Below are 14,870 nucleotides of genomic sequence, written 5' to 3'. Positions count from 1 at the left end.
GGGAAAAATTCTGTGCTAGTGAAGGGATTAACTAGACGAAACCTATTAGCAGATCATCATTTCTGATTTCTGTGATCCGTATTCAGCACTTTACTATCTGTAGAATACAACCCTCTTTTGACATTGTTAGATGTCTTTCTTTGACAGCTTTGAACAAGAAGAACACTTTCCAAGCATTAGTGATCCATATTCCTAATAAAAAGAAGTAATTGGAGGTGCCAACAGTAGTGACAATAGCTTTGGGTGTTACAGGATTAGACTCTCTGACTCTGGAAATACAGTATGTAGGGGTTTGATTTATCTGGAGGATCATGTTGGGGCTGCCTTCTAATGACCAAAGCCAGTGGAAGATCTTTGGATTCCAGGAATTTTTTCATGGTAGAGGGTGAGATGGAAGGCTCCTTGAACTTGCTTTCCCTATTGGCTAATCGGAGAGAATAGAAAATCGTAGAAAGTTAGGGTTGGAAGGGACCTCAGGAGGTCATCTAGTTCAACCCGCTGCTCAGAGCAGGACCATCCCGAACTAGATCATCCCAGCCAAAGCTTTGTCTAGCCAGGTTTTTAAAACCTCCAAGGATGGAGCTTCTACCACCTCTCTGGGTAATCTGTTTCAGTGTCTTACTACCATCCTAGTGAAAAAAATATTCCTAATATCTAACCTAAACTTCCCTTGCTGCAACTTGAAACTGTTGCTCCTTGTTCTCTCACCTGCCACTACTGAGAACAGTTCAGCTTTATCCTCTTTCAAACCCACCTTCAGGTAGTTGAAGGCTGCTATTAAATTCCCCCTCAGTCTCCTCTTCTCTAGACTAAATAAGCCCAGTTCCCTCAGTCTTCCCTTATGTTCCTCAGCCCCCTCACCATTTTTGTTGCCCTCTTCTGGACTTGTTCCAATTTGTCAGCATCCTTTCTGTAGTGGGGAACCCAACACTGAATACAGTACTCCAGATGTAGCCTCACCAGTGCTGAATAGAGGGGAATAATCACTTCCCTTGACCTGCTGACAACGCACTTACCAGTGCAGCCCAGTATGCCATTAGCCTTCTGGCAACAAAGGCACACTGCTGGCTCATATTCAGCTTATTGTCCACTGTAATCTCCAGGTCCTTTTCTGCAGAGCTGCTGCCCAGCCAGTCAGCCCCCAGCCTGTACTGGTGTATGGGATTGTTTTGTCCTAAGTGCAGGACTTTGCATTTGTCCTTGTTAAACCTCATGAGATTGCTTGTGGCCCAATCCTCAAATATGTCTATGTCACTCTGAATCCTAGCTGTACCTTCCAGCATATCTACTACTTCCCCCAGCTTGGTGTCATCTGCAGACTGGCTGAGGGTGTGCTCCATCCAGTCTTCCAGGTCGTTGATGAAGACATTGAACAAAACTGGCCCCAGGCCCAACCCTTGGGGCACTCTACTTGATAACAGCTGAGCCATAACTAGACATCAAGCCATTGATTACTACTCTCTGAGCCCAGTGCTAGGTCTGAGCACTCCTTTCTATTTGTACAAGAGCTAGGAGAAGATGCCATGATCCAAATGCTCTTTGACTAACAAAACTTAAGAACCATCTGAATGAAGACCTCAGGACCCAGGTCTTCCATCCTTGATAACAAAAGCATCCTACAAGATCATAGGATTTAGTCTCTTTTTTTTTTTCCCTGTGGGCAAGAGGTAATGGTAGAAGTGCTATGAAGACCCTCTTTCTTCTGACTAAGAGGTGAAAGAGCTTCCAAATCTACCATTTCCAACCACATAAATATATCTAGAAGAAGCCAGGTCCCAGGCAGGAGCTGGTGAGGCCCAAGGTTCTGGATTCTTCTTCTTTTTTTTTTCTGACCATAATCGTCAAAACATCCTTTTGTTTGCACAGAATTGAACTTGAAGCCTTTTCCTATTAAACATTAGAGAAGGTTTACTAACACTAGTGGAAACTGATTCCAGCTTTTTGGCCCCGGTTTCTGCTCATTTGCCCGAGTTGAACCCTTTTACCTAGAAGCCATCCCAAGTCTTCTACTGTAGCTTGTGATACCCCAGCATCTGCCTGGGGGTGCGGTTCAATTTATATCTCAAATAGGGACTGGTCTAACCCAAGGATCCCTTTGTTTCATTTTTCTAGAAGGTCCTTTCATAATGAATGCCCTTTGTTACAATTCTTGAGACCTATTTTCATTACAACTTGGTGATGTGGACAAGCCTCTCACCTTGCTGACTAGTGTGTTTTGGGAGTATTTTTAATATCCATTTGAAAAACAAGCCCCTTACCAAGGCAGAGGGGTTGCGAATTCTCTTCCCATCCAGGCAGAAGGAATAATGGAAGAGGCACGGCGAGGAAGGGGCTTTGTCATGGTTACAGGCCTGTGGCTGAGAATGTGGGCGGGATGGAGCTTGTCCAGAGCTAGTGACCTCAGCAAATTGGAGCTCAGCCGTGGTCAGTATGATAAATGATCTTATTCTGGGTCAAAGAAAAGGTACCCCACAGGGAGGTGTCCGGGAGGCGGCCTGAGAAACCCGGCTGTGCCGCCACACCACTGACCCCTCAGTGACCAGCCCTGCATATATCTTATTTATTACAAACCAGAAGGGAATTTTCCAGTGACTAGGCCTTAATAAGGGTCCCCTGTTTTCCTGAAATAAACTCCTTGTTCCACAGGCAAGACTGGAATATTATTGGAAATACACCCTGTGGATATCTAGTAGGTCCGCACATCAGTTTGTGTGCATGGATTTTAATGTGGAGAGATACAGAGGTGTGTGTGTGTGTGTGTGTGTGTGTGTGTGTGTGTGTGTGTGTATTCTGTCCATGTGTGTAAATCTGCCTGTGACCCACACAGCCTCTCTGTTAGTAGAGAGCTGCCTTTTCACAGTGGCTAATATTATGGTATTATAAAATCTGTGGGAGGGTGTTTGGGCTCTTGCGTGTTTACCAGCTTGATGAGATTTTTGCAATGAAAACCTGGCTTGGTGTTTTTTATTCCAGGCACCTGTCTGCCATGCCGGTTTTCTCTCTGCACACAGTGTGTGCGCTCTCTGCTGAGTTATCACTGATGATCTGTCAGGCCCAGGAGGTTTTATTGAGCTGCAAAAGATCTATGGGTTTTAGCTATGGTTTTGAGGGTGCAGATGAGCCCAGGCACTTGTACCGGGCAGCACTAAGATGGAGTCCTAGATTGGTTTCTCTTAAAGAGGAAGCTCTGTAGATTCTTTGTTGAAGAAGAGTGAGATATCATGGAAGATCAGACCTCGGAGGGTTTGTAAAAAGACTGAAAACTGCAGATCTTTCAGCTGCAACTTACATATTCAGGAATATTAATAGGACAGCCAGTGAGAGAGAAAAATGAGCTGCAGTTTTTGCATCTTGTTCACGTGCATGACAGGGCAGTGGCTTTGGGCCACTGCTAACATGCTTGGTTTTCCTGAGCTGTCCATTCAACTGAGTGTGTTTTGCTTGTGCTCTTTGGCTTTGAGCTCCCATGTTATACACTCAAACCAAACCCTAGATTTGCAGCTCTGGATGCAGAAGTCTTCTCTGTCCACAGAATAAAGACTGAGTTACACCATCTTTGTATTTCAACTTCATATGCAGGGACCAGACCCCCCCTCCCCCCCTTCAGTTAGAGGGTCATTCTGTTTTCATGGCCCATTTACTCTTTCACACTAGTGAAAGCCAGTTAGTACTGAGTATGGTTTTGCAGTGCAGATTTTTGTCCGCTGCACACTGAGACTGCTGAAGTGATTATAGTGAGGCCGTGTAACTTAGCTTATTACTGAAGTGAGAAGGATTTGGACTCATGACTAAAAGGAGAAAAGCTGTGTGTCCTATTACCCATCATCTGAGCACTGCAGTCCCCTGCCTTTTAAAACATTATTCATTCTGTAATTTTGAGAAAACAGCATAGAGAGGCTGACCGAGGGGATCTCGGTCTCAGAAAGGGCAGCAAACATTGCACAACTGTATTTTTGTGAATACTTTCCATAGAATCATAGAATAGTAGGATTGGAAGGGACCTATAAGATCATCAAGTTGGGTCCCCTGCCATGGGCAGGAGGTAGTTGGGCTCAAACAAGCTCAACGAGGTGCTTTTGGTGGATGAGGTTTGATCAGCTCTCCCAAGAAACATAGATAAAGTATTAAATTAGGAAATTTAAATTGTAGGGAAGGACAGATTACAGCAGGACCTGGACAGGTTACAGGGGTGGGCTAACGAAAATAGGATGGGTTTCAATACTGACAAGTGCAGGGTGCTGCACTTGGGCAGTGGGAACCAGCAGCACAGTTATAAGCTGGGAAACTCCATTCTCAAGAGCACGGTGGCAGAAAGAGATCTCGGAGTCATTATTGACTCCAAGATGAACGTGGGCCGACAATGCGAGGTCAGGGTCAGTAGGGCTAACTGTACCTTGTCGTGCATCCACAGATGCATCTCAGGCAGGACCAAGGAGGTGATCCTCCCTCCCTATGCGACACTGGTCAGGCCGCAGCTGGAGTACTGTGTTCAGTTCTGGGTGCCGCACTTCAGGAGGGATGTGACCAGCATTGAGAGGGTCGAGGGGAGGGCCACCCACATGATCCAGGGACAGCAGGGCAGACCCTACAAAGAGAGGCTACAGGACCTTAACCTGTTCAGCCTTCGCAAGAGAAGGCTGGGGTGGGGAGACCTGGTGGCCATCTATAAACTCACCAGGGGGGACCAGCAGGGTTTGGGAGAGACCCTGTTCCCCCTAGTGCCCCCCGGGGTAACAAGGAATAATGGCCACAAATTGTTAGAGAGTAGGTTTAGACTAGACATCCGAAGGCACTACTTCACAGTCAGGGCGGCTAGGATCTAGAACCAACTTCCAAGGGAAGTGGTGATGGCTCCTACCCTGGGGGTCTTTAAGAGGAAGCTTGACATCTACCTGGCTGGGGTCATTTGAGCCTGGTTTTCTCTCCTGCCCAGGGCAGGGGGTCGGACTTGATGATCTACAAGGTCCCTTCCCACCCTACTTCTATGAATCTATGAATTAGTCTCCCAATGATAAGTGTACTTATCATGGCAATGGAGATGAGGCTGCAGCCACTCAACCAAATCCTCCCCAGAAAAAAAAAACAACAAAAAAAAACAAGGCCAAGATCAGTTTGTGGTGTGTCAGTAACAGGTGTCTGTGTTCGTACATGTCTATCTGGAATGTGGCTTACCTTAGAGCATGACAGAAAGCCAGGAGAGGAGGGTCACAGCAGAGAGAGCAGCAGGTGTGCTTGAGTAGCTCACATTGTTAATTATTATTATTCGGGTCATGATAGGACTCCATGTCCTGGATCAACAGTGCTTTGTGCTAGAGAAGGGGTGTTGAACATATGGCCCATGAGCCGGATCTGACCAGGGAGCCCTGCTATCCAGCACATGCTGCATGTGACTTACGGGGCTGAACTGGCCATGTGCACTGCTGCATGCAGCTCCCTGCCAGACCGGCCCTGCACACTGGTTCTGAGGGAGTCTGGTTTGACCTGCCGCCCAACCTCATCTGGCCCTATGGGGTTGGATTAGTTTGATGTTCCTGTGCTGGAGCACTGTACAGGCAGAACACAAAGATGGTTCCTATGCCCAAAACTGTACAACCTAAGTAGTCCTGTCCCACTCGCATTGTACTTGTGTGTATGCCAAATGGACCTGGTCGTTTTGCCTGTTTCATAACTACTTACTGGCAGTTTTGTAGGAGACAAATGAATAACAGGACAGGTGCAAAATCCTGTGTTGGAAGACCAGCTAAAAGACATGAGGCTAAAGGTGAGATGTAGGGAAGGAGAAAGCTTGCATTATACTTTGGGTCAGGGTGGCTATTCCAAGAATGGTGGTACATTGCATAGTCCTCCAGTGTGTGCGTGCCTCACTTCTGTGGCAGTGAATCAATACTGATGTTGATGCACATATTCCTCTAAGTATGGGTACAGTCATGTGGGCTGTCTAATACTAGACTGGTGTGAAGCTGGAAATAATACATTTACTGTGGAAGGAGGCGGGGGAAGAAATCTTCCAGTATAGTCTCAAAGTAAGCTAGTGTCCTCTTCTCCAAGCTTCTGAGTGGCTGCCCTGTGTCCAGCTGGTTCTTGTGCCTAAATGATCGTAGTCCTGAAATGCCCCAGAGGCAAAGTCTGCTCTTGTGTCAAAGCAGACTTATGTACTGTGCAGCTCGTGCTGTGCCTTGGTGCCAGTGTACAAATACAAAGCTGCCTTGGCATGGCTGTGGTGGGAATGGTGTTCTCTCTTGCACTTTTCTTCCTCCTATAGCATTCTTGCATTTTTCACTACCTAGCTCTTATTTCGTAGTTAGAGAAAGCAAGAGCCATTCTGGCTGTCGTTGGCTTTCTGCTGTAGCAGTGTTTTTCAGTGAAAAGCTGGCAAGCATGGTTTGCTCTTGTCCTGGTGACCAGTTGACCGCTACTTTATGCCATCTGTACAGCATACTCTTCCTTTCCAGTGCATGATTCCAGGAAAGTGATCACATTGGCAGAAAATCTCTCTCATGCTGCTCACTTAACTACACTATAGTTCAGTAAAAAAGGAATTCCTGATCTGGGCCTGCCCAGTGACCTCATTGCAAAGCGAGCTGGTGCCAGGAGACAGATCTCCCTTTTGTGAGCAACACTGCCCAGCTCCAGGAGGGCCCTCTTTGGCCAAGTAAAGCAGTGAGACTAGGATACTCTAGAAGAGGAAGTCTGCAACCTAGAGCCACTGAGGAATGTGGGAAAGAGAGAAATGGAGAGAATCTCACAGGATTTTCGTCTTCCCATAAAAGAACTGAACCTCTCTGTTATAGGCAAGCAGATCTCCATTATTCATACCTGCTTGTGTCAGGGTAGATTTTTGCCATTCATATAAGAAGAGATACCAGTGTGACAGAAGCCAAAAAGAGGCAAGGCAGCAAGTAGTATGCATAGGCTTCCTCTAAAGAAATAAAGCCCTGTTTCAGGTTGATCCCATAATGTGCTGGCACAACGCACACACTGAGTCATACCATTAAAATCACATTTTTTATTTTTTTTTTTGTCAGTCACTGAACAGTGGTACAGAAAATAGGTTTTTAGCTCAGCCTGTAAAGGAGGGTTGTGAAAATATTTACGGTGACTCGGAATAGTTTACTGTACAGGGAGAGAAATGTGCAAATATGTCCCGCTATTCCTTTTGATTCAGCTAGAGGGGGTTCAGGCCCTGATATCTGATTGGTGGGGTTGTGCATTGGGAACTCTTCCTTGTGCCTTTAAAACAAATAATCTTTTGGGTCTTTCAAAGGGACGTTTAAAGGAGCCCTGGAAGAATAACTGATTGTGGATTCAGAATGATGAAGTGGTTTGTGGAACGGTGAAATATAGAGGCAAATGCAGGAGAACTCCACATTGTAATTTGTCAGCTTCTCCAAACCCTGTAACAGATTATTCTCTCCCTCTGTCGCTTCTCACCTCTCCAATAGGAAATTAACTGATGCTATCACTAAAGAAATTGTTTTTGCCTCACGAAGTAAAATTGATACTATAAAAACCCACCAGCAGTGTCTCCTCCTCCTTTTACATGAAGACAAATCCTTCCTGTCACCTACTGAAATAGAAAGATAAAGACTAAGCTTTAATAAAGAAGCTATTCAAACAAAGCGTTGAGGGGGCGGGGTGGAGAGAACAGGGGGTCATTGCTGAAGGTGTGATGCTGAAAGATACTACAGATGTCCCAAATGCAACCCCCATGGCCAATGTCTGCACCTGTCTGTCTATCCATTCAGGTATATAGTTGCCTGTGTCTTATGTACTATGTGGAGCTTAAATTTGTTCCAAAGCATATGTCAGTTTGGGTGCCTAATTTGAGACATTCTAGGTCTGATTTGTCAGCAGTGCTGAGCGCTCACTGCTCCCACTGAACCCCCTTTGAGTAATGGGCATTTTGCTCTTCAGAAAGAAACCTTATGGATGTCTCAGTTTGAATGGCCCAAAAGCTAACACCCCAAATTCGTAGGCATATTTTAAAATATAGTCATATTTTTTAATGTTGCATTGTTCTATATTGTGCATGTCTAATACAGTGAAGGTTTCATTCTAACCTATTTCTTAAATTGTTTGAGGAAGGCATGAAAGAACTCCTATAGGGTAGGAAAATATCTGCCTGTCGTACCAGAAGAGGAATATTTTTAAAAGGCTCAAACAAAATCAGTTCAGCCATTTATGTGATGGAGGGGGGAAAAAACATGTTTCTCCATGAATTCCAGCCCATTTTCATACTTGCCTCAGATACTAGCACTCGGCTTCCTTTGCACTCTTGGTCTAGATGACTGCACTCATCTGCTGCGCAGTTAATTTGGTTTGGGTTCTAAACATTTAATATCAGCATCTAGAGATTGACAGTTGTAACACGTTATAATTTTACATTTGGGCACTTGACTGCTGATTTTTTTTTTTTGTCCGGCTCTTGTTAAACGTGTACTTTAATGCATTGGTATTTGTCAGCGTGTAACATAAAATATGCAAGATACATGATGTTGGAGAAATCTTAACATCTGGAATTTCCTGATGCGTGAATGCTTGAATTGGCATGACTTTACATTGTGTTGCCTCTGGAGTTTTTGCACGTAATGAGGTCAGGTATGCATATGCATGCATATTTAACTATGCATGGGCATGTGTACACTTAAGAAAGGTGGCTGTTCATGGCAAATGCTGATCTACAGTAGATGTTGAGGATACCCCTTGCCATTCCCTGAAAGACCTTGCACCACAGCTACATCTTTTGGACAACAGGACTGAAAGGATCTCCCTTCTCCATCATTATTGGTTGTCCCAAGATAAACTCCCATGCCCTGTTTCTCTATTACCCATCATCTAACGGCTAGGACTAGGCGCACTTTTGGTCTGAGCCAGTGCGGCAGTTCTTTTCCTGTGTTTTTAGCATGCCATCTCTGCTGACCTTGGGGAGGGCTAGAGCCCTGGGTCTGGACTTCTGTGAAACAGGAATGGATATTTGGTGCTAGCAAAGAATCTTCATCTTCTCGTTTGGCATCTCCATTACTGGATTTTTGCAACTGTGGATTCCCGTTCTGTGTAGTCCTCAGCTAGTCTCTTTGCAGACAAATAGCTTCTTCATTCTGCCATCAGCTTGTCTATAAATTGTCCTCCTCTCTCCTTTTCAGGGGACATCAGAAACCTGCTAAAGTGGATCAAACAAAATCTGTTGAAAGAGAGACCAGAATTATTTATTCAAGGGGACACTGTGTAAGTATGGATGCTAAGGACTGTCCTCATGATTCCATCTCTACCAGTTCCAACAGGAAGGTGCATGGTTCTTCTGCTAGTAGCAGGAAGGAAGTTAGTATCTGTGGAATACAGGAGGTGCTAAAAAGGATGACAAAGAAGAGTGACTCCCAAATTTCAGCTCCTTCTAAACCTAAGCCTAACCCAGTTTCATAAAACAGTGCATCCTTCTTGTGTAACTCACAGCACCAGTTATCTAGATCTGAAGCATACACGTCTTCCTTCCCTTGTGTTGTTGCTTGAAGCCATGACGTTGTACATTGCTTCCCAAGGTAGATCCCTGCCCCCCCGCACCCCATTTGCATCACTGGGTCTGAACCAGTTGCTCTGAGAAGCACCAACAAATAGATCTTCTGGGAAATGTATTTTATTTTTAAAATGGGGCCAATCTCATGGAAAAAGGCCAGGAGAATTGGAGCGCTGTGCAGGCAGCCCTTGGCTACAGGATAGAGGCTGGGGGTGTTTAGCATTCATCACAGATCTCTGTGAGCTGAAGCAGGTGCCAGGTCCCCTGGTAACAGGAGAGACAATGCAGGACACTGAAGATCAAAGAGGGGGAATCCCTCTGCCTGTAATCAGGGGCTCTGAGTTGATCCTGGGTGTTTACAGCCTTTAGCAGGGGCGCTGCAATTGCTTTCCCTGACTCTGCATCGAACTCTCTGTGCTCGATTGCAGTATGTGGATTTTAATTACCTGACTTTCCTACATTGTCCTGAAATGTAGTCATCTCAGAGCCTTCTCAGGAATGGTGTATTTTGATTCAAATGAGCTCTGGGATCTCTCTTACCTCCCCTTTATTTGATCTAGAAAGGGCACTGCCTGTACCTATTTCCACCTCTGTGCTATGATTCCCTTTTCACATCAGCTTTACAGGCCAGGTTGCCTGTGATCTGCTTTAGCAGCCAGTGTTGTTAACTCTTTGTGTAGCATTTTGCAATCCCATATCCTAACAACTTCTCTATGTTCTGCAGGCGACCAGGAATTTTGGTGCTCATCAATGATGCAGACTGGGAGCTAATGGTCTGTACTACTTCAGTTGTTTGTTCTTTGTTCAGAATATTGCTCTGCCTGTTTTATGGTTGTTTTGGGGACAGCTATTGCAGAATCTTGCCCCGAGCTAAGCATGTTATATCCATGGGGGTTGGGGAGCCAGTTCTCTCTCCGTTTGCTGTACTGCTGTGGCGGTTCCAAAGCCCTGAGCTTTTGTTTAACCTGCTGAGATGCAACAACCAGTCAGTCCCCAAGAAGATTTCGGCTTCCCCCCCAACGTTCCCTGACCTCCAGCAATTAACTCTGCTGGGTTGGTCTCTTTATCCATGCTTGAGATAACTCCTTAGCAGGCTACCAGATGGCTTTGCAGCCTTGGGCAGTTGTGTACCATATAATAAGATGGGTGCTTAAGAAATAAAGACTGCATCTCTTGCTTAAGATCAGGTTTGGATGTGCCAGAGTGGCTGAGGTAAAGCAAGCAGAGCTGGCCTGTGGAGGGGTTTGGCACGCTGGGCAAATTGGGTACCACCATCACAGCTGCACAGTAAACTGTCACTATAACTATTTGGCTGCCTCAGGCAACCAACCACCTGTTCTGCTGATACAGTAGTCCTCCCTGAGCATGACCATTCTCCATATTGGAGAACAGCAGCTCCTTGGTCTGCCCTCCCAGCTTTTCCTTATTTTAAGACGAAACCTCAGTCTTCCCCTTCTATATACCAGTGCTCTGGCATCTTTTGTGAGCTTTTCTTTCCTTGGTTAGTCTTCATTTGGAAATGACCATTAAATCATTTCTTCTTTTTTCTTGGCCTGCAGGGTGAGCTGGATTACAAACTCCAGGACCAGGATAACGTGGTCTTCATCTCAACATTACATGGTGGTTAAATTCCTGGAAAATGTGAGGACATAAAACAAGAACCAGTGGGGCAAAACACCTGAGCTTCTTGAACTGTTCATGCCTAGCTTCAAAGTCATGTCAGCTCATTTACAGCGTGTTTTTAGTCATGTTAATAAAACCCATGCCAGTATGTGGCCCTGTGTGCACTTAAGTGGCAGCTGCCCTGTGATTCTCTGGTAATCTCTCTTGATGCTGCAATCCTAAGGGATGAGAGAGCACCTACAGCCTTTGTTGACTTGATTTCTCATTCTCTGAAGGGGAAAATATAGTTTCTTGGAGTACATGTGGGATGATGCCTCTATCCTGGAGGCAGAAGCTCTTAAGGGAATCATGGCTATGCTTCAGGACAAGGCTGTATAGACCTTGTTTCGACTGCAGTAGCTGCTGCTGCTTGTACTGTTCTTACGTGGTAGAGTGCCTTTTATACAAACTGTATCCCAAAATACTTTGCAGAGTTAGTAGGCAAAGCTGAAAGGGAACGTGAAGTACAGAGAAGCAGGGAGACAATTTGGGGTGAAACTTTGCATGAGGTTGAGAGTTGATGGAAATGTACACTGAGTGGGGGGGCGGTGGAAGGGGGCTGGTGCTCATCTCCTTTGCCACTCTTTGCAGATTGTATGTGAGTCCGTTTTAATTCTGTAATGCACCTGAGCAAAAGGAGTGTAGAGTGCTGCCAAATGAGAATGGAAGCCTTTTATACCTACTTTTCCTCATGCCTTCTGTGGCTGTTTGCATCAGTGCTTCAGAAAATAATAGGACTCTGCCTGGCAGGTCAGGTGCAGCAGAGCACATTGCTGCTGAGATGGGAGGGAGAAGTGCAAGAACTAAAATGAATTATTGGATAATGAATTCAGCTTTTAGTGTGTGTGTTTGTGTTGTGGGGATAGCTTCTAAAGAGCTGGAAACCCAGAGATTCTGCAGAGTGCCAGCCATCTGGGCTTTTTAATCTGAAAAGTAGCAGCTCTTTGCAGCAGGTCTTGATCAGTCTGTGCAAGTGAAGCAGAGTTGATACAGTGGAGTTGTATCGTATGCGCGTTTAACTTGCGTAAATTCAACTATACACGCTCGGCAAAAAAAAGAGAAAAATAACAATTTAAATAGTGCAGGCAATTCTGCCCGCCATTCCACTCAATGAGTTAAATGAGTTCCCACCTCTCATAGTGTGAGCATCTCGCCGTGCTGAGTGTGATTCTAGCGTTTAAAGATATGTATTTTTCGGGTTTTTTTAAAGATACGTATTTTACATATTTTTTTAAACTATACACGATTTTTGCCTTACGCGCTGACTTCAGAACCTAACCCCCGTGTAAGATGCGACTCCACTGTACTCCCTGAAACAGCATCTTTCCCTTAACCATGTGCCTTTTGACCCTTCCCTCAAGAGGGACACAGAGACTTCTCCGAGAGATCAGATGTTGGTGTGGCCAAAGTGCTATTGGTGCAGAAGTCTCAGTGTTAAGATAAAGATGTAATTTGGTTTCTAGAACTATTGCTGAAAATGCAGACTGACCCAAATGGCCAGGAAGGCTGTTCTCCCAAAGGTCACATTTAAAGCACTAGAGGAGTGCGAGAGAGGTGTAATTCCTGTATGTAAAACGAATGAGTGGCACCAACTAGAGTCTGGTAGTGAGCAGACATTCCCCCATGCCTGTCCCACTCATGATCTTTGCTAGCTGTTGCCTGCCAGTACAGCCTCTCTCTATTCTGGTACTGATTCTCTGTATAATACAAGCGGTGGCCCCTACCCTGCTTGGAGCCCTCCTTAATTGTTTCAGGATAGTGGGTTTTCTTGGAGCAGAGGTGGCACTGATTTCAGCCAGCTACTGCATGTTTCCACCCCCTGTGTCAATAGAGCTGACCATTGCTGTTGTTCCTATCCTGGGTCTCCCTTGAACTGGTTGTATAGTAGCTGTCACGCTGCAGTGGACCGCTGGCCTGTCAAGAAGGCTAGTCTGATACAGGCAATAAGTAGCCAATACATGAATCCTTCCCTGTGCTGCACCTAATGGATTAAGCATTTTGTATGGTAGGAAAGGAGTACAGAGACCAACTCCACTGCTGTGTGACCTGTAGTGCTCAGTTTGTCTGGTTTACCCTGAAGAACTAGAAATCCTATTGAATGGTGATGATTAGCTTGTTAATGTTCCTAAAGTGCTTTGAAGATGAAAAACATGAAGTGTTGCTGGTAATAAAATTAATATTGGGCCTCTTTGAAATCCAGCTGCAGTAGCTGAGCCTGGCTGCTGCAGCTGCGAATTACACAAGCCAAAGGCTCTTATTTGTTCTCAATTTACCTGCTATTAACTTTACTGAGTAACTCCCTTGCAGACAAAAAGCATAAAAAGGCTTGCAGATAAATCTGAGGACTAGCTGGAGAATAGCAAACTCCTATTGTGCATGACTTAAAACAGACTTAAAATGAGGAAGGAAGATGTGCATTGATCTTCAGAGCCCCTTTCTGCCCTGATGTTCCTCGTCTTAAATTGTATTTGTGCCTTAGGCTGGTCTTGTCTGTGTTTTGTTTTTATTTTTATTTTTATTTTTCCCCCCTGCTGTTTGCTCAGGGTAGGCTGAGTTTCTTTATTGGGAAGCCTTATTTCCCTTAAGGGTGTAGACAGGCCCAGACGGATTAGGTTCTGCTGTAGTAAAAGCTGCCAATCATGGTGAGCAAAGCTAGAAATATCAAGGTGAGGGAAACTGGGCATCAAGAGGGAAATGCAGCAAATTCCTGTACTAGCAGAAGTTTCTGAAATAAAAGGCTTTTTGAACATGCTTTGCCTCCAGCTTTGTCCTACATAGACTCTTGGTTCAATTTTGCTCCAGTCTGGTAACATTTCCCTCCCCCTCCTGTGTTTCCTTGGTAGCTCCAGCACAGTTGGTTTTCTTTTCCTTGTGCCTCTCATAAAACCTCCTGATTGTGGCTTAATGGGGGATGCTGACTTGTAATGGGAAGGATGGTTTCGGATCCAGGGAACCCTCTGCTCTTGCTCCCTGATTTCTCTTCTCCCTCCACTTCAGCTGGAAGGAGAGACTAGGGCTGTAGAGCAGGGGTTAAGGACACCTGGAGACTTGGCACGGCACAGCACTGGAAGCAGGGTACTACTGCCTGGGGGCTGAGGAATATTTCAGACCCACCCACTGTCCTAGGGGCATCTTGGCCTGCTAACAGCTGCTGCTCTGCCTTCTAGAGGCCCTTGCTCCATTCCTGTCCTTTGCCTTTTTCCCTGCTCTGGGCATGCTCTATTCCTGCTTCCCTGGGAGGCTGCCCAGAAGCTCCCCACATTCAGAGGGCCGTTAGATCAGGGCTGCTCTCTCCCTTGCCCAGGTAACAAAAGGGCCTGGGGAGCTCTGGCCCTACTCATACAAGCATCAGTCCCCCAGGCGCTGCCAAGCATGGGCCTAGCCTGAGTCGCATCCTTCCCTGCCAGGGCAGCAGGAGCTCCTGCACTTAGCTTGGGAGTCAGGTCCCCGTGCTGCTCTGTTGTCCCCCACAGGCCGGCCCAGCCACCTCGTGCTTGAGCCTGTCCCCGATCTCGGCTTCAGCGCAGGGAGTCTCCCCTCGCAGCCTTTGGGATCCGGGCCGCGCCGCAGCCTCGAGTGGGGCGGCCCCACGATGGCGGGGGCTGGGGGCTGCGGAGCTTCCAGGAGGGCCCGCTCCGGCCTCTGCTTTGCTGCCAGCCGGGCACCCCTGCCACGCGGGCCTGCGGCGCAGGAGACG

At 46.1% G+C, this 14,870-nt stretch overlaps 1 protein-coding gene across 1 annotated transcript in view; it reads left to right on the top strand.

Annotated features, from left to right (window-relative positions):
- Positions 1–13,924, top strand: part of URM1 (ubiquitin related modifier 1) — a 24,588-nt gene extending 10,664 nt beyond the window's left edge. The window contains exons 3-5 of the mRNA XM_006024300.3: positions 9,144–9,225; positions 10,236–10,284; positions 11,071–13,924. Of these exons, the coding sequence (XP_006024362.1) occupies positions 9,144–9,225; positions 10,236–10,284; positions 11,071–11,139 (200 nt within the window). The 3' untranslated portion in view covers positions 11,140–13,924. The remainder of the gene's footprint in view (positions 1–9,143; positions 9,226–10,235; positions 10,285–11,070) is intronic.
- Positions 13,925–14,870: the final 946 nt, after the last annotated feature.

This window comes from Alligator sinensis, unplaced genomic scaffold, assembly GCF_000455745.1.
Source record: "Alligator sinensis unplaced genomic scaffold, ASM45574v1 scaffold388_2, whole genome shotgun sequence".
Classification (NCBI taxonomy): domain Eukaryota; kingdom Metazoa; phylum Chordata; order Crocodylia; family Alligatoridae; genus Alligator; species Alligator sinensis.
The sequence above is the reverse complement of the archived record's forward strand: the minus strand, read 5'-3'. Positions and strand labels throughout refer to the sequence as shown.